Here is a 20,613-nt window from a genome sequence, read left to right on the forward strand (position 1 = left end):
ATGAAAAACTCCCTTAAAGAAATGGAGGAAAAGATGAACAAAAAATTGGAAGATATTAATAAATCTCTCAAAGAAACCCAAGAAAACCAAGAAAAAAAAACAAACAGGTGAAGCAAACACTTCAAGACTTGAAGTCTTAAATAGAGGCAATAAAGAAAACACAAACCAAGGGAATTCTGGATATGGAAAACCTAGATAAATGAATGGGAACTACAGAGGCAAGAATAACCAACAGAATATAAGAGATCAAAGACAGAATCTCAGGGGTTGAAGATACATAGAGGAAATCCAACAAATTCCTAACATAAAACATCCAGGAAATCTGGGACACCATGAAAAGACCAAACCTAGGAATAATAGGAATGGAAGAAGGAAAAGAACTCCAGCTCAAAGGCACAGAAAATATATTAAACAAAATCATAGAAGAAAGCTTTCCCAACCTAAAGAATGATATTTCTATGAAGGTACAAGAAGCTTAAAGAACACCAAATTGACTGGACCAAAAAAAAGTCCCTTCGCCATATAATAATCAAAATGCAAAACATACAGAATAAAGAAAGAATACTAAAAACTGCAAAGGAAAAAGGTTAAGTAACATATAAAGGCAGAACTATCAGAATTACACCCAACTTCTCAATGGAAACCATGAAAGCCCAGAAGGTCCTGGACAGATGTGCTGCAGGCACTAAGAGACCACAAATGCAAGCCCAGAATACTATACCCAGCAAAGCTTTCAATCACCATCGATGGAGAAAACAAGATATTCCATGACAAAACCAGATTTAAATAATACCTATCCACAAATCCAGCCCTACAGAAAGTACTAGGAGGAAAGCTTTAACCCAAGGAAGCTAACTGCACCCATAAAAACACAGGGAACAGATAACATCACACCAGCAAACCCCCAAAAAGGGAAACACACAATCACTACTACCAAAAAATAACAGGAATTAACAACCACTGATCAATAATTAAGAGATCATTAATATCTCTTAATATCAATGGTATTAATTCACCTATAAAAAGACACAGGCTAAGAGAATGGATATGAAAGCAAGATCCAGCCTTCCGCTGTATACAAGTAACACACCTCAACCTCAAAGGCAGACATTACCTCCCCAACACCACATCAGACAGAGGACTGATCTCCAAAATATATAAAGAACTCAAGAAATTAGACATCAAAATTCCAAATAATCCAATTTTAAAAGTGAGATACAGAATTAAGCAGAAAATTCTCAACAGAAGAATCTGAAATTACCAAAAGACACTTAAGGAAATGTTCAACATCCTTAGCCATTATGGAAATGCAGATTGAAATGACTCTGAGATACCATCTTACACCAGTCAGAATGGCTAAGATCAAAAACATAAATGTTAGCTTATGCTGGAAAGAATGTGGAGTAAGAGTGGGAATGAAAATTTATACAACCACTTTGGTAATCATATGGTGGTTTCTCAGAAAATTGGGACCAAGCCTACCTCAGAACCCAGTAATACCACTCTTGGGCATATATCCAAAAGATGTTCAATCATACTACAAGGACACTTGTTCATCTATGTTAATAGAAGCATTATCTGTAATAGCCAGAACCTGGAAACAACCTAGATACCCCTCAACCAGAGAATGGATAAAGAACATGTGACACATTTACACATTAGAGTACTACTCAATGGGAAAAAAAAACAACATCTTGAAATTTGCATGCAAATGAATGGAACTAGAAAAAACATCTCGAGTGAGTTAACCCAAACCCAGAAAGATGAACATGATTATGTATTCACTCGTAAGTGGATACTAGCTGTAAAGCAAAGGATATTGAGCCTATAATTCATGATCCTAGAAAAGCTAAGTAACAAGGTGAACCCTAAGAAAAACATACACAGATCCTCCTGGAAATGCGAAACAGACAAGATCTCCTGACAAAATTGGGAGCGTGGGGGTGGGGAGAAGTAGGGAGGACAGAAGAGGAAAATGAGGGGAGAAGGGGAGGAGAACTTGAGGGAATGGGATAGTTGAGATGGCGGAAAGACAGAGATGGGAGCAAGGAAAGATATTTTGATTGAGTGAGCCATTATGGGGTTAGCAAGACACCTGGCACTAGAGAAATTTCCAGAAATCCACAAAGATGACCCCAGCTAAGACCCTAAGCAATAGAGGAGAGGGGCCTGACCTGGCCTTGCCCTGTAGTTGAACTGATGGATATCTTAAATATTACCATAGAACCTTCATTCAGCAACTGATTGAAAGGCAGAGACCCAAACCAGAATAATCTAAATGTCGTTCTCATTCCAAATTAATGAGACCTGGCTGGAATACACCTCAAGCCATGCTGCGGGTCCCATTGCCATGACAGTATACCAAGACTTCCACCCACCTGGCAGTGAGCCCTGCTCTGGGTAGTGTGGAGGTACAACCGGGTGTGAGTGGCTTCCTCCAGGCCCTGCCTGCAGTGCAAGCAGACCCGGTTGTCACTCTTATCTGTGCAGATTTTGACCGATGCTCCTGTCTGCTGCTGTGGCCTGCACACTGTCCAGCCAGTGCCAGGTGACCCCCGACAACTACGGCCTGGATGTCAAAAGTGTACATCTTTATAGTCTGTTTTTCTGCAAAGGGTATTGTCAGTCTCAGTGCTTCTAAAAACCCATGCCCCTTAATCAAGAGACAGCTGAACATCTCGAATTTCTTAGCATGCAGGCCGTGTATTACATCCCCCTGCTAATGACAGTATTTTCAGGATGTGGTCGTCTCCAGAGGTCAGGGGTCTCCTGAAGTATGCCCTGGGTGATGAGGATTTGGTGGTGATAACCCTGGCTGTCACTCCATTCCTTTGACTCTCCAGAGATAATGTGGAGATCTGGTTTTGTAATTCAAATTCCTTTGCTTAACTTTGAAAGTGGGGCTTTGGCAGGACCAGAGGTGCATATGCTCACTGAGCACCATTGGCGGCTTGGCTGTGACAACTGAGTACCAGAGCAAGTGTGCTTACAGAGTTGCTACCCAACCACAACCGCACCTGCTAACCTTTAAGCAATCCCAAACCATAGAACTTCTCAGTTGGGATTCCGTGGCCACTGCACGCGCTGTGGCTGTTAGCTTCTCCAGAAGCGATCTGTCACATTGTTGGGCGTCGGGTCGGGGATGGGACACAGAAGACGGAAGGAAGGGACCTCTGGGTCCAGCAGCCTGGGCCATGTCGAAAGTGGTTAGGATATCTTACAAGAAAAGCCAGAAACTCTTACAGTCCTTGCGCGACCAGCAACGGCACTCCCTGGGCACTGGGTTTGAGAGTGCCAATATCCTCCTCTCGCCCAAGTATCGCCTCAAAGACGAGGATCTGAAAAAGATCCACAAGGCTGCGCGTGTCGGGGATGCAGCCAGAGTGCAGCAGCTCCTGCTTGGGAAATGCGGTGTGAACGACAGAGATAAGAAGAAGAGGTATCAGGGCCCAAGAGGGGAGGGGCTGTGGAGGAGGCGGGGTTTGTGCACAAGAAAGCCTCCGAACATGACATGAAATATTTACTATTTATGTCTCAAATGGAAAATATATCTTCATTTTATAGGGAACTTTTTCAAGTCAAGGAAAGCACTAAACTCTTAATTATTCATATTTATGCTGTGGAAAGCAGCCAGGGCCTTGCTGTAGTAGCAAAAACACTCTACTCCAAGCCCTAGATTTGTAACTAAAATTGAGTAAAGTACAGGCTTGGGTATCACAATGCTATATAGATATAGAAAAGTATTTAGTGACCCTGGTAAGACAAGGGATTTTTATGTACTCTGCCGTATTGACGTATCTATAGGAAATAATGGAGTGTACATGCAATTTGTTTATCATCATTATTTAAAATGGCATTTTAAAAATAACCAACAGAACACATTTTACACATAAACCTCAGCGCACCATAGGATAGAGAAAGATGGAGCTTCCACAACGGCATAAAAATGGGTCGAGGTTGGCACAGGTGGAAGAAGTACTTTGGGTACGAAGTGAGAAGAATGTCAATTTGAAAGGCCACACATAACACAAATATCTGCTCCCATACCAGCCAAAGCAATGACAAGTTGTTCTAAAAATTATTTTCATGTGTTTAAAATGTACATGCAAATTTCGATTTTAATTTCTTAGTTACAGTTCCAGTTCTCAGAGGAATCGGTTCTCTTTCTGTTGGCACATAGCTTGGTTTCATAAGCTAGAAGATACTCCTGTATTAATTCTGTATGTTGGCCTTTGCAGAGTCTTATCCTGGGGACTAGTGTGCAGTGTGCAGTTGGTTTTGAAGGAAGTTACCCGCAAACTTGCTCTTTCCCACTTACCTTGAATTCTAGAACGAACGTGCATTAAAGTTGTAGTAAACACTTATCATTACAACAACCCCTGGGAAGAATGGAAATAAGAACCCTTCTCAGGCAAGATTTCTCACTTCTTTTAGAGAGTGTGTCATATGCTTGAATTGGTGTTTCTGCTACCAATGTCTTTCAACCCAAGGGGAATATATTTGTGGGCTTTTTGGAGACCACATTGCATGATATGCATGTTTGCTTTAAATAGAGATTTATTGCATATTTGCAAACAACTCTAGGTTAATAATTCCACTTTAGTTGCATCCTTATGAAAACAAAGAATAACAACCAAAACCGATCACCACCACTGCAACAGATCATAAAGATATCCCTAAAAAATATTTATTCCCTCCTTTCATACATTTGCTCACTAAAAGCATCCTAAATGCCAAATAGCAGAGGACATATTTCATCTCTCAGCACCCTTTCGTCCTGAGAGCCTTTGAGTTTCCCTGTTGAGGCTAACAAAGTGGAATATGTAAAAGGGAAGTAACAGAACTCAGCTTAGCCTTTTCTCCTTCCTTCAAATTAAAACATTCTTTCATTGATCATTTGAAGTTTGAGATCAACATTAAATACTCATTAAATACTGGCCTAAGTCCTTGGGAATATATGACTTTCATACACTATATTTATCTGAATATTCAAAGGAGGAGCTAGACCTCCTTTTTGAAGAGTTCTCTTGGCTTAAAGTTTCTGGAAAAATAGTTTTTGTTGTTATTCAGAACTCTTTGCCCATGGTATTTTAAGAACTAAAATTTATGTAATTGCCAAGCAGGCGGCTAGATCTTCCATGGACCTAAGAAAAATACAATATTTCATCAAGTGTGGGGCACCATGGATTCCTTGATGACCTTTATTCTGTGTATTAAGAAACTGTCCAAATGCTACCAGACAAAAGCTACAACGTGTCATGAGTTCTAACTTGAACTCCAGCTCCAGAGATGTTCACTGTGAGGAAAGGGCACTCTAGACTTAGTGAGTCAGTCCTTAAAGCATACAGGATGGGAGTGACTGATTCCTGGAAACACTGTCCTTCTAAGTCATCACAGTAGTGATAACTGCAACACCTGACAAACATCGAGCTTTGCTTGCGCTGGAAACTTTTTAAACCACTTCATATGGTTCTTATCCAAACATACGAGGGTCTTAGGAAACAGCCACTGCTTCAGTGCCCATTTTACTGATAGAAACATTGAGACCTGGAAAGGAAAAAACATAGTGAGTAACAGAGCTTAAGGCAAGAATCAAACCCAAGTGGAGCTAACTATAAAGGACACCTTTCTCCTTTCAAGTTACCCACTCTGGGCTGGGACAGAGCTCCGTGGGAGAGCGCCTGCCTAACACGTGTGGCCAGTTAGCTTTACCACACCTCTTGGTGTGATAAACACCATGACCAAAGGCAAATAGGGGAGGAGAGGGTTTATTCCATCTGATAACTCCAGGTCCCACTCCATCACTGGGAGATGTCAGGGCAGGAACCTGGAGGCAGGAACCGAAGCAGGGGACATGGAGGAGTACCACTTTCCACAGCTTGCTCAGTCTGCTTTCTTACATCACCCAGGACCATCTGCCCAGGGGTGGCACCACCCACAGAGGGATGGGCCCTCCCACATCAGTCATTAATTAGGGAAGTGCCCCCCACAGACTTGCCTACAGGCCAATCTAATGGGGACATTTTCTGCATTGAGATTTCTCCTCCAGATAATGTTAGCTTATGCCAAATTAACAAAAACCTAACCTGTACAATGCTTAAAATACACACATACATGAACATACACACACACCCCTTTTATCCAAATACACTGTACTTTTATTGGAATAAGGATTGTTAACAATAAATATTATAACTTATGTGGAAGAAAATTAAATATTTAAGTTTTTTTCTTTAAGATGAATAAAGTCTCATGTAGCCCAGGCTGGCCTCAAACTTGCTATGTAGTGAAGGATGCCTGAACTTCTGATCCTCCTGCTTTCACTTCTTCAGGGCTAGCCTGGAGTCATTCACCACCACACCCAGTCTATGTGGCACTGTAGAACAGGGTGCTACCACCACATCTAGTCTATGTGGTACTATATGTCAAGACACTAGGAAAGCACCACTCCATAAATATTTGATTTGAAGACAGAGGAGTTGCATGTGATTTAATGTTTAAAATCACCTGAGAGACTGAGTTTTTCAGGTCATGCTGTATAGTTTCCTAAAAAGCCTTCCCTCCATTTTCACAGGACCGCCCTCCACATTGCCTGCGCTTACGGCCACCCAAAAGTAGTGAAGGCCCTGATCGAGGGACAGTGTGAGATGGACGCCGTTGACAGTGACAAATGCACAGGTCTGGTGAAGGTACGAGCAGCTCAGGACCTCAGCATGAGATGGCCTTAATTAAAATGCCTGCAATGGGAAGGAGGTTGTGTCCGTTTAAAAGAAGCAGGCGGTGAATCCTGTAGGATGTTTATCCGTGATTCTTTGAAGCTGTGATCTGTTTCTTGGTGCAACTCCAACAGGCTGTGCAATGTCAGGAAGAAGAATGTGCCACCATTCTGCTGGAGAACGGTGCCGACCCGAATATTGTGGATGCCCAGGGCAACAGCGCTCTCCACTACGCTGTCTATTATAAGAACACATCACTTGCTGCAAGACTGCTTGAACATGAAGTGAATATTGAAGAGAAGAATAAGGTAGAGACCATACATAAGAAAGGGGTCGATTGACCCACTGTATCTGTAGTGTGTGGAGAAGCCTTGTCTGTGGACACACAGGCACCCTCTTCCATCTTGAAAAGCTCAAGTGTACCTGGGATGACTTGTCCCCTTCTCAACAAGGTCCCCGTCTATACCTTGACTAGCCTTGAATTCAATATGTAGACCAGGCTGGCCTCAAACTCAGAAAGAGATCCACCTGCCTCTACATCCTGAGTGCTGAGATGAAAGGCATGTGCCACCATACTCTGCCTCCAACATATCAGCTCTTTAAGTGTTGATACTTTGAAGGAAGTGTCAGAGGGCACAGTCTTCTTGTATACATTCGTAGTAAATATTTGTGAAAACATTGAGTTGTTGAAGGTGAATCTAGCTTTTCTGCCCATTGCAAACCAACACAGGCAAGCATCGTTTACCTTGCATGTAGGCTTTACCTTAAAACTCAGAGCTAAAGCATTTGACAAGAAGAAATCTTGTAGCTGGACACCAGTTATATCAAAGAGACTTCTCTCTCATTGCTAAGGCTAGAAAGGACACATTGGAGTAGGAGTGAATCAGAGATGCACGAGCCAGTTCAGAAACAAGGCAACTGAGCAAAAGACCAACGTACTTGAAATTTCCCCAGCTGTGCGTCAAGGTGATGTTCAATCTGGGAAGAAATTCATGGAGTCCTAACTAGGTGAGGAAGTCAACTTCAGGATGGTGCTGAGGAAGGCAGGTTGACAACCTGGCGATGATTAAGTGGGAAACCAGAGTGAAGAACTAGTATTTCCTTCCTATTAGACGTTTTTGGAAGGAAGAGCCACTGGAATAAGACTGTAAATTCTCAAATATGCAATATGTCTCCAGAGTTTACACAATGAAGTCAGGTTGCACTTTGAATTGACCAGTCTCTGTTTAGACCCTATGCAAGGAGACTGAATGCAATTTCCAGTTAGTGACTTTTTCTGGTTTTTTTTTCTCTTATAACATTAGTCTCTTATAAGTGGGATTGAGTTTTAGAATGTAGACATTGCACAAAGATATATGAAAATACAAAGATATATGAAGATATATAATGAATTGTCACTATAGGAATAAGATTTTGTATTGGGTTTTGAGTATGTATGCACATGTAAAGGCATTTCTAGAGAAGTAGATATTCTTTGGAAGGTAAATTTAGAACCCCTCTTCTGGAGATGATGGCATAGCCCGCTAACTTCACTACTGAGGTTTAGAATCTGAGGGCACTAACATAAAACAAGATGTGGGTTTACATGGTTTATGTGGGAGCAGGCACATGATTGCCTTGGTAGACATCATAATTGAAACAAACACTCTTAAGGACAGAGAGTGTGGGCATTTGGAGAGGACTGGGGCTCCATGGTACATGGGGTAGGAGGCACAGCGATTATATTCTCTGTGTCCTCATCGTGTGTTCATATTCAGAGAGCTTTTCTACAATTTTTTTCAACTCAGCTGACAAATATATGTTTTTTGTGAGTTAAATTCTTTTTGTCATTTTACAGAGTGGCTTCACGCCATTTTTACTGGCAGTCAGTGAAAACAAACTGAAGATGGCAAAATTTTTATCAATGAAGAATGCTAATGTGCATGCAACTGATAACCAGAAAAGGTAGTATAATCCTCTAAACCTTAATGGTGGTGTACAGTGGTAACAAGTACTCAGAAATATTGAATAAATAGAAAACAGAGCAAGTTATAATAATTGGGAGTTAATGAGAACCCAACACAAATCATCAGCGCTATGCAGAAAAGGAATTATTCAGAACAGGCAACACAAAGAACCATGTATATTAAAGCATACGCCCCTTACATATTTACTGATGTTTGTAAACTAGCAGCTGGAGGTTCCATGTATTTTATTCTACTTTGATAACATAAAGACTCAGCTCATTTTTTTGCCTCGATATTGATCTTCTTAATCTTTTCATAGCATTTTAACCTCTGCTTTTTATACACTTTGCTTTAAAAGCTAGAGTAAGCAGAAACAGGAGTTAAAATGGTTTTGTCTTTGGAATGACTCCTTCAGAGAACTGTCCTTGTATAGTCTGAAGAATATTTAACCATATTAACCCTAAATGACTATTAGTTATTAGTTCCAGATGCTGTTATTTTTCTTTGTTTTTTATTTTTAACATACCTGGATATTTTTATTTGGGGTTGGCACTGGTGTGGGGAAGAAACTGAGCTGTGCTTGGATAAAGCTTTGATGAAGATGAAGAGGTCGCGTGAAAACAAAGGAGATTGACTGCAGAGTCCCGTAAGACTGGGTTATGTGCCTGGCTTCCCCACTGGCCATGTGTGTGACTTTAGGAACACTACTTACCACTAGCCATGTTCCCCGCTGTGAAGAGCAGGGTCATCAGTCCTAAAGTCGCTAATGGAAGGTTCTGTATGCAGCATTTAGCTCTCTGCCTAGCAAGTGACTGTGAGCATCTGCAGCTCAAATCACTGACTGTCGCTATGGCAATTATTGCTGTACTAACTGTTGTTCCTTTGAGACAGGTCTCACTGTGTAGCCCAGGCTGGCCTCACTTTGTTGGCCAAGATTACCTTGAAATTGCAGTGATCCTCCCACACCAGCCTCCTTAGTGCTGGAATGACAAATGTGTACCACCATTCACGGATGATATGCTTTGAGACCGGAAAATAGCTTTTTCTTAGGTGCCCTTCCACTGCCTGGGAAGTATATATAATGCATCTTAGCACATTACACATAAAGTGGAGAAAAGACTGTCTTTGGGGGTTTGCTTTGGTTCATTTGTTTATGAGACAGTCTTGCTTTGTATGGCAGGCTTGCCGAGAACTTCTCATGCAGTCCAAACTGGACTCAACCTCACAATCCTGCCTCAGCCCCCTAAGTACTGTGATCCCAGGCCTGCACCATCACATCTGATTAGAGTTCTTCATTTAAGTTTTACCAACCCTGGACACGTGCCCTTGGTGTAGTTATTGCCCACCAAAGGGCTTTAAGTTAGCAGCATCTATGATGAGTTGACACGGGGGAATGGGAGGCTCCGTACTTTATTTTCTTAAAGTCTCAAGACCTCAAGATGCTTGGCTTATCTGTTAATAGCCAATTCTACTTAGACAATAAATAGAAAAATATTGCAAACTAATCCTTCATTTTGTTAAAGTAGTAAGAGTGACGTATCGCTCTGCTTTTTCAGAACAGCCCTCATACATGCTGTAAGTCATGACTCAACAGATATAGTCAGATTTATCCTTCAGCAAGGTGTAGACCTCTTTTGGAAAGATGCCCTTGGATTGACCGCAATTGATTATGCTGATGATTTTAAATATTATGAGTAAGTGCTTATATTAAATGCTAGTTACTATTAAACGGAGATTCAAAATAAACTACAATAGTGCATCTTATACCTCAGGGCAAGCTTCTTACTCAGTTCAGGTAGCTTTAGAATGACAAGGACTTAGTCTATATTCATTAGCAGGTACCAAGGAAAGCCACTCGGAGGTAGCAGTGAGTGACAGATTCATAATCTTGGGCCTTCATTGTTTTGTTTAGTTTTGTTTTGTTTTTGGTGGTACTGGGAATTGCAAGCTTACCAAGCTCTACATTGAACTTTACCACCAGCCTCTATCCTAGGACTCTTAAGATTTTTATTCTTGGAAATCCCAGCACTGTTCATCCCAAGTATTCCCCTATAGAACAGAGTAGAAATAGTGCCACATCTGTGATTCTATTGATCCTATTAGATCTATTATAATGATCTATTATGTCTAAAAATGTCTAGTTTAGCATTAAAATGCTTTTTCCACCAGAATCCATTTTTTACAACCACCTGCTTAAATGTCCCTGAAAGCTAGGGGTTTTCTCAAGACCAATGTCAGATGGAGCGGGGGGGGGGGGGGGGGGGGGGGGCTTTGTTTCCCTTGAGTCTCTTGCTTCAGGGCTGCCATGAAAGCTGTCACTGAAGTCCAGGAAGACAGCTAGCTGCCAGTCTGGGGTCTTCTCACAGCACACACTTAGACGTAAAGGCTCGGGGTGCTTAACAGGCTTTATGGGGCAATACCATTAAAATTTTAACACACTAAGCAAATGATTTTTACATCAGTATTAACTTTAATTATCATTTTTACAAAGCAATATGAAAATCCTTCTTGAATATAAAGAGAAGAGAGATGAGAAGTCTGAAAGAAGTCTGAATGAACTAGGTAAGAGTTACTCCAGGTGTGGCTACCCTAGATTTTAAAAACTAAGAGACTATTTTGATAAGAGCAGGTTTAAAAATATCAATGCATAAAATGCCTATGCTCTTTGTTTCATTATTGGCAGTCCAGAATTTACATGTTTGTTTTTTGGTTTTTTGGTTTGGGGGGTTTTTTTGTTATTTTTTTTCTTTTGGTGTTGGGACAGGAGGATTCGAGACAGGGTTTCTCTGTAGCTTTGGAGCCTGTCCTGGAACTAGCTCTTGTAGACCAGGCTGGTCTCGAACTCACAGAGACCCACCTGTCTCTGCCTCCTGAGTGCTGGGATTAAAGGCCTGCGCCACCACCGCCTGGCTCAGAATTCACATGTTTTTAAGAAATTATTTATAGATGTTTCCATCCTGAATGAATATTGTCTGAAGAAAAGTCCATTTAGTTATTCTGGAAACTAAAATTCTGTGTATATATTTTTTTCTTCTATGTGTATTTTTATAAATAGAATACAATTTTCAAATTACCATATTGCCTAGTTTCTTACTTAGCAGATCCACTGAAGCAATTGGACTTATTATAAAAACATATCTTCTTTTTTTAAAAAAACATCTTTTCTTTTTAACTTTTGAAAAAACTAGATTGTAATTACTAGATGAATATTATGAAATAATTGCTGGTGAAACATGATGTATATAATTAAAATTTTATTATCAATTATTTTCTTGCTTAAATATACAGTTTTAAGTCTTTCTTTCTGATTTCTCCATGGCCCAATGGTGTGTTATTTAATCTTTGTGTTAGTAGAGTCATTCTGGTTTCCCTTGCTATTGACTTCCAGTTTCATTCCATTATGATTGGATAAGGGATATAAATATTTTAATCCTTTATATTTGTGCAACTTGCTTTATGGCCTAATGTGAGATATATTTCAAAGAATATTTCATTAGATGCTGAGAATAACATGTTTTTCATAGCTGTTGCATGAATGAGTAGAATATTTTGTGAATGTCTTCAAGTACATTTGATCTATGACATAAGTTAACACTGGGGTTGCTTTCCTGGCTTTTGTCTTGTAGCCAAATGAACAGTTTTGATAGAACATTTGAAGCAGCTGTGCTGTGTCTTAGTGAAATAGCTGCAGTCTTTAGGAGTGTCCCTAAGTCCTTAGTTCAGAAAGATCACACTATGTGTGGACAGTGTTGGCGTATGGTAGAGATTCTGCTAACGAGACCACTGTTGGCCAGTGCCAGGATGGTGTCATGGTCCCTGCACATAGCAGTTTACTTTAAGGAACTGAAGTTTCACAGATGCCAATTTTCTTCCTCGCATTTGATAATTACAAAAGAAGATGCAAGAGAGTTCTTGTGCATTCGTGGACTACAAGTAGTATAGTTAGAGTACATTTTAGACTACTCTTCAGGTTCAGTCTCAAGGAAATACGCCTAATAAAATATCAGAGTCTTATGCTTCTAATGTTCCCATTGTCCTCTTGAAGCCCATAAATCCATTCTACTTTTGTCTTTAGCAGTGGAGAAAAGTGCTGAAGAGGACTCTTCCAGAAGGTAGGACGTCACACATTTCTAAAGACTTGATAACTGATTAGATAGCAGAGAAGAACCTGATGTTTTGAATGCTTTACCCTGGAAGGCCACACTGTTAGATTTTAAGATTGTTCTGGTCGTTACCAGTGCTTTGAAAAGTGTCTTTGTGGTTGTTGTGGGAGACAGCCATGATAAGCTAAGTATGGACAGGTCACCCAAAGGAAATTCTTTCCTTCCAACCATTATCACCTGCCAGAGTAGGACTTGGCCATTGATAAATTTAAATGGAGGCCTGAGTCTCAGTAGTTTACCCTGAAGCAATTACCTGGCTGCAGGAAAAACCACAAACTGAGATTACCCAGGCACCACCCAAGAACAGACCATCCAAAGGAAATGCCTAACATTCCAAAGGCTGTAGATAGGGTCACCTGCCAGCACACACTCACCAGGACGCCCCTACACAAATGTCAATCCTGAACCTCAGAAATCCCTCACCCCCACCCTTACTACTATAAAAACCCAATTCTGACTGAGCTCGGGGCTCTCGGTTATTCCAATACATTGGACATGTGGAGAGACTGAGTTTGCAAACTTAGATAAGATAAAGGCTCTTTGCTTTTTACATGTGGGACTCAGTCTCCTTGTTGGCTTTTGAGGGGACTTCACCGATTTGGGCATAACAGTTGTAGTCTATATTATACCAGTTAGGTGACTTTCAAGTCACACATAAAGGTTGAGTAATTGGCTCATGATTTCCTAACTGACATACAGCTGACCCAGATTTGACTGCAGTCTGACTGGCTTCCCTGTGCTTTCTCTTGTCCTTATGCAAAGAATGATGGGGGTTGTATCATGCTGTATGTCCAGATCAGTTCAGTTCAAACTACAAAACTCAGTCATGAAGTGCCTGGCTTGGAATTTTCCTGAGCATCCCAGTCCCAGAAAGAGTTCACATTTTTGACAAACGCAGTGGTACTAAGGCCGTTTTTTTATTGGCTTGGTTTTTGGAATATCTTTATTTTTTCTTTGACAATTCCATATAAATATACAATGTGTTTTGACCACACTCGCCTCCCTTCACCGTCTCTTATCCCTTTCCCCGCCTGCTAAAGTCTCGGGACCTTGTTTTCAACCATGAAAAGCTTCACGGCAGTTCTCACTCAGCTGTGGCCATGGATCCATTGGTTGTATGTAAGCAAGATCAGGAAAGTTTGGAGTGGGAGTATTTTAACAGACATGAAAAAAATCTTAATTACAGTGTTTAATCAATCATACCAAGCATGAGTTTAGTGGATTTTTTATTTCTATACTTATTGTTTCCCCAGCATGGTTTTCCTTAGGCCACTGCCCACTCATTCCCTGAAGTGTTTCCCTCTGTTCTGAAATGCCTTTTATCCCCTCAGTGACTAATCTTTTCTTGATTATTTTTGTTTCGTTCAGCTCTTCTTTGAATTTCTTGTTGTGGAATAGTACTTTAACTATGTAAAGATGTAAAGATATGTTACATTTCTTTATGTTGTAGAATATTACTTTAATTGTGTAAAGCTGTGTCATATTTGTTTATGCTGCATTTGCTTAATGATATAAAGATGTGTTACATTTGTTTCTGTTGAGTTTGTAGCTGCCATATGGGTGCTGGGAATTGAACCCGGATCCTCCGGAAGAACAGTCAGTGCTCTTAACCACTGAGCCATCTCCCCAGCCCTGCTGAGTTTGTTTAATGATGTAAAGTTGTGTATCTTTGCCTGCCTAATGCACCTGGCTAGTCTAATAAAAAGCTGAACAGCCAATAGCTGTTCAATAGGCAGTAGAGGGGTAGGTGGGGCTGGAAGGCAGAGAGAATAAGGAGAAGGAGGAATCTAGGCTGGGGGAGAAATGAACAAGAGAGAACAAGGGAGAAAGAAAGGGAGATGCCTGGGGCCAGCCAGTCAGGTAGCTGTTAGACAGACAGACAGACAGACATGGAGTAGGACATACAGAATGAAAGAAAGGTAAAAAAGCCCTGAGGCAAAATGTAGATGAAGAAAAACAGATTAATTTAAGTTATAAGAGCTAGTGGTGGAAGCAGATACAGAGATGCACAGCTAAGCCCTGGGCCAAGCTTCCAGAGACCAGTGTAAGAGAGGGAGGAGCAATAATATGAGCAAAGAGGTCAAGACCGTGATGGGGACACCCACAGAGACAGCTGACCTGAGCTAGTGAGAACTAACGGACTCTGGACTGATAGCAGGGAACCTGTACAGGACCAAACTAGGCCCTCTGAATGTGGGTGAGAGTTGTGTGGCTTGGGCAGACTGTGGGGCCACTGGGGATGAGGCCAGAATTTATCCCTTGTGCTTGAAGTGACTTTCTGGAGCCCATTCTTCTTGGAAGAATGAATACCTTGCTCAGCCTAGACATAGGCCTTGGTCTTGCCTCAAGTGATGTGCCAGACTTTGTTGACTCCCCATGAGAAGCCTTACCCTCTGTAAAGAATGGATGGGGAGTGAGGTGGGGGGAAAGTGGAGGGAGTGGGAGGAAGGGAGGGAGTGGGAACTGGGATAGGTATGTAAAATGAGAAAAGATCATTTTTTAAAAATAATTAAAATTTTAAAAAAAGAGCTAGTGATACAAACATTCATAACTAATAATAAGTCTATGTGTCATAATTTGGGAATTTGTTGGCAGTCCAAAAAAAAAGCCTGCTATACTTTCTAATCTTTTATTTTTCATTTTTGCCAGTTACATATTCCTACTTGTCTGTAGATAGAAGCAAAAGCCCATAGAATTTAAGTATTTTAAATAAACTTATAATCAAAATATGCTCTGGCACGTCAACCTGTTTTTCATTACTTATTTATCTGTTTATTTATTTATTGGGGAAAGTGCCTGCACATGCCATGATATCCAAGTGGAAGACAGAGGGCAACTTCTTCCCTTTCTTTCCTCCCACCGTGTGAATTTCAGGAATCAAACTCACATTGTCAGGCTTGGCAGCAGGCATCTTGCCAGCCCCTTGACCTGTTTTTATACCTTACCCAAAATATTGTTTTGATAGATAACCTGAAACTCACAAATAAGGAAGTGACTCGTCTGTACCTGGTAAGTGACAGGAAGGAGATTTGAACTTGAGTCCTAGCGTCTAAAGCCCGTCTTCTTCCTTATTTGTCATTCTGTAAGTGTCTCGATAATGGAGGAGGAGAGCGGGTACACTGAGTTCAAACGAAGACTAGCCAGCACCCAGAGTGTCTCTCTGCTTCCCAGTTCATCATCTGACCCAAAAGTAAGGTACCCTAAAAGTAATTCCTCACAAGACACAGTAGTGCATGTCTGTAATGTCATCTGACCCAAAAGTAAGGTACCCTAAAAGTAATTCCTCACAAGACACAGTAGTGCATGTCTGTAATGCCAGCACCCAGGAGGCTGAGGCAGAAGGATTGCCATGAGTTTGTGGTCAGTCTGGGCTATACAGAGAAGAATAAGCCACCCAACCTATGTAGCAAGACCCTCTCTCAAAACATGAAAGAATCATTTTATATTTTCTTCATGAATCATTTCCTCTGGTGTGCACAATGATAAAGTTTCAAAGAGTAAATCTGTAAACATATAAAATATGCGTTCCTATCCTGTCTTCCCACGTTATGTTCATATATGTTACACATCTGGAAGACTGGCTTTTTACCCACCTATGTATAGAATATCCATTACAGGAAAAGGGAAATTTATATTCTAGCCCACAAAAAAAAAAAAGGTCTCCTGTGGTTGGCCAGTATTCTGTCTGAGCTGTCCATACCATCCCCAGTAACTATATTATAGTTTAAGCACACCATTTTCATAACCTGTTTCTCCTCATTTCCATGCCTTATCTTGTGTTCACTCTGTCTTGGTTCAGAAAACAGCCTACCCACCTGCCTTTACCTCCTCTGACCTTGATTTAAAAAAAAACATCCTGTGATTATAGCATTTCCTGGGCTTCAAAGTAACGACTTTATCCTTAGCAATAATCATTTCCAAAGCAAAAATTACAGATAATTCATTTCTGTTCACGTTTGTTAATTTCTGCTTACATGGGGAAGCACAGTGTGTCTTCTCCCTCCAGCTTGATGCAGGATGCTGCCTATCGTTGACGGCACAGTAAACACTGTGGTCTCGGTAGCTGCATTCTTGGTGAGTGAGTAGGTGAATTAATGTATTTTCTGAAATCTTCTTTTTTCTTCTTTTTAATAGGAAGGACCAACAGAGCCAGAAAGTGGGAAAAATGAAAAAGGTGATGTTTCAGGGAAAAAAAATCGCAATTTGCTTTGTGTTGAAAGAGGGCATCAAAGCATTAAAATGATGCTGCCGGATGTCTGTGAAAATCTGCTAAGCTACAGTGAAAATTTTAAGACAATCAAAGGTGGAATTAATTACTCTCCTAATTCCAGGAATTAAGAGACTGAGGTTAGAGGAACAGGAGTTCAAGGACCTCCTGGAGCACATTGTAGAGGCCAACCTCAACAGGACACTAAAAGATAGGAAGGGAGGGAAGGAGGGGAAAAGGAAGGAAAATGGAAGGAAGGAAGGAAGGAAGGAAGGAAGGAAGGAAGGAAGGAAGGAAGGAAGGAAGGGAAGGAAGGGAAGGAAGGAAAGAATTAAATGTAAATTATATAGCTCCAACCATAATCTCCATTTCTTTACAATGTTTGTACCCTTTCACCCCTTTGTGATGTTCATTGCTCACTGAAATTTGGCTTTTCACTTTAGAACCTATTGGTTCTTGTTTTCTCTGACTCTTTTACAAAATTGCATATGGGTAATTTCCAAACTGCCCCAAAAACCTTGTGGAAGAATTTGTCACTGCCTCAGGATAACCAGTGATTCCCTGGATAATTATGGCAAGTTTAGGCAATTCAATCTTTTTTCTCTGGGAGCTGGAGAAGTGGCTCGGTGGCTAAGAGCACTTTCTGCTATTACAGAGGGCCAGGTTTCAATTCCCAGCATCCATACGGAGTCTCACAAGCACTCCAGTTCCAGGGGACCTGGCACCCTCTGTGGGTACCAGGAATGCACACCGTCCACTCATATGCAGTCAAAATACCCACATACATAAAATAAATATATATATTAAATATGTTTAAAAGTATATATATGAACTAAATTAGCAAAATTCTCTATTCTCCCAATGTCCTTGTTTATCGTGCTCTATTTTGTAATGTCTCATTCCCTGTGGGACAGTCCTAGGGAGCGGCTTCTCATTACACATGTGCATTTGTCAGCAGAGCCGGCTGGAGGGGCGACATCAGTGCACGACCCAAGGAGGCTCGATGGCGGAGGAGATGACCAGCTCCAGGTCTGCATTTGCTTCTCGCTATATTCCTCACTAATTAATGCTGTTTCTTTTCATTTTGTAGGTTAGTGTAGATCAAAAGGAAATACTTTACCTAATATCATTATGCCATGATTTCCTATCTAGTATTTATTTTCTCATAACTATTAATATATTCTCTCACAATTTCACACATGTATATAACACATTCGGGTCACACTTACTCCACCCCTTGTCCCTTTCCTACCACCACCAAACTCCCCTCCCAACAAGTTCCCCTTCCACTAGCATAGCTTTTTGTTTTGTTTCTTTTTTGTTTGTGACACACTGAGCTTAACCAGGACTCTTTGTCTTCATGAGCATGAATGTGGTACTATCCCCTGCAGTGTTAGACACCAGTTATAAAACTTAAATACGCCTCAGATTCTACAGCAACTTAGAGCTAATTTTAATTGAATTTTTTTTCTCTGAACGCATATACGGAGCTTCCTCACAGATGAAGAAGTTGGGATAAACATCTGAGCCCTGTTATTATGGTTGAAGCTATGAGTGGTTAAGAGCAGTGGCTCCTGCACAGGATTCTGATAAGTCATTATTCCATAACCTTGTATGTCAGCACACCCCAGTGCTCAGTTTACAGAACTAGTTTCTTACTGCGCATTCTGATCACCTTCAATGCCTAACTAAGTTAATGTATTGTTCATTTAGTCATTTAGTATTTAATTCACTACTAAAATTCAGGAGTTGTCTGTCTACCTTCATTTTATGTGAAGAATGGACCAGAAAAAAAAAGTCATTTTATAGAATTATGATATGTAAGGTTTTTTCTTCTCATGGTAACTTTGGCAGATATTACATGAATGACATAGTTTTAAAGAAACAAAAACAGCAAAATCATAACATTAAAAATGTCTTTTGTAGGGCAGGTCAGCCTGGTCTACATAGCAAGCTCCAAGATGGTGGAGAAAACACAATGTCGTTTGTGGTTTGTTCATGATTATCCGTCAGCTGCCCGTTCTATACTGGTACCATGGTCCAGTTTAAGAACGGAACTTTCACAGCCCTCGTTGGCCTTGGGTTGTGCTGCCCTGGCTTAGAATGACCTTCACAGCTCCCTGTACCTTCCCTGACTCTGTCAATACCACTCTTGTTGTGTTGTAGCATTTCCTCCTCCTTTACAGGTAGAACTGCCTCTTCCCTTCCACGTTCCCTTATGACCATTTCGATTATAGGAATAATGGATGGCTCATCTCATTTTTATCATAACTCTGCTTCAGCTTGAATAGAGAGCAGAATCTGTCTTCTGTCCTCAGCTTCATTGGGCTATGCTTACTGTTTGATAAAACAGAAAATAACTGTGGCCCTAACAACCGATTTATTTTAGTGAGTGAACGAATAGGTTTCATGACTTCCTTTCTCCTTTTGCTTTTAACAGGAAGGTGCGACCAAGCCAAGGGCTAGCAAAGAAGATGAAGGTAGAGTTTCATAAAAGCACAGCTCACACTCCGTCATACAGTGGGGGAGGAGACAAAAACATTAAGCGTAACACATCAATATCTATGGAGAATTTCTAAGCTTTAGTGCAATTTTAAGATAATCAAAGGTGGTTGATCAAACACTTGTAATCCCAGAAACCAAAAGGCTGGGTCAGAAGATTATAAGCCCTAGGATATCCTGGGGTACATGGCAGGGTGCAGTGTCAAAACTGTAAAGGAAAAAAAATTAGGGCAAGTACAAAAGGACCAATAATTCTGTGTAAATCCAAATGACATCCATCCACACTTAATAGTTTTCTTTTGGTCTGCACTTCTTTTGATGACCACCTTAAGTCTCTGAAATTATTTTTTTCTTTTGGTTGCCATTTCACTGAAATATGAGCAATGGTTTAAGATGTATATGCATGTCTTACATTCACAGTAACACATGTTCTACCTCACATTTCTAGATATGGCACACACATTAGCCACAGCAAAAGAGGATAAAGACGAATCATCCTGGGATTCTGAGGTATCGTCTGTTCTCTTACTATTTTTTAATGACTACTAAGGGAAGTTAGCACCGAAAGGCATGTTTGGACTTCCTCACCTCCGCCATTCTTACCGGAAACTATTCCCAGGTTTTTCACCTGGCATCATCAGGACATCATGGGGTAGTATGTTATTGCAGGGTAGAACAAGTCTGGTACTGCATGGGATTCACGTCATGAAGGCTGTGCAGTGCAAAGCAAATGCCCAGGCTGTGAGTGCAAAGGACTCGGTGTGGCTCTGAATTACATGTTAGAATTGAAGGCGTGCACTGGGTCTACCACGGTTTAGTGATTCTGTTGGCTGTAAAAGTCCTAACATTTGGTTAGACCTGTTATACAGAGCTATCCATTCTTCCCTAATTGCATGTGGTTTCGGGGTCCCCGGGAGGAGCTAGATGATATCGGTTGGGATGGATTACAGGAGGGGACTCTATCCGCACAGTCATAGGAGAGCCATCCTCCCTCCTGGGTGTAGGCCTTTCAGTGTGGCTGCTTTAAAGTCAGCCATGCTCCTGCCCATAACCTCTTACCCATGACTCTGTAATTAAGC

General features: G+C 40.9%; 1 protein-coding gene across 1 annotated transcript in view; it reads left to right on the forward strand.

Moving 5' to 3' along the window:
• The first annotated feature begins 3,194 nt into the window (after positions 1–3,194).
• LOC142851325 (uncharacterized) overlaps positions 3,195–20,613 on the forward strand; it is a 55,662-nt gene continuing 38,243 nt past the window's right edge. The window contains 11 exon segments of the mRNA XM_075975193.1: positions 3,195–3,439; positions 6,575–6,689; positions 6,851–7,024; positions 8,554–8,660; positions 10,219–10,356; positions 11,154–11,224; positions 12,741–12,774; positions 16,960–17,037; positions 17,947–18,061; positions 19,473–19,512; positions 19,983–20,044. Of these exon segments, the coding sequence (XP_075831308.1) occupies positions 3,195–3,439; positions 6,575–6,689; positions 6,851–7,024; positions 8,554–8,660; positions 10,219–10,356; positions 11,154–11,224; positions 12,741–12,774; positions 16,960–17,037; positions 17,947–18,061; positions 19,473–19,512; positions 19,983–20,044 (1,179 nt within the window).

Source organism: Microtus pennsylvanicus, chromosome 5 (genome assembly GCF_037038515.1).
Source record: "Microtus pennsylvanicus isolate mMicPen1 chromosome 5, mMicPen1.hap1, whole genome shotgun sequence".
Lineage (NCBI taxonomy): Eukaryota > Metazoa > Chordata > Mammalia > Rodentia > Cricetidae > Microtus > Microtus pennsylvanicus.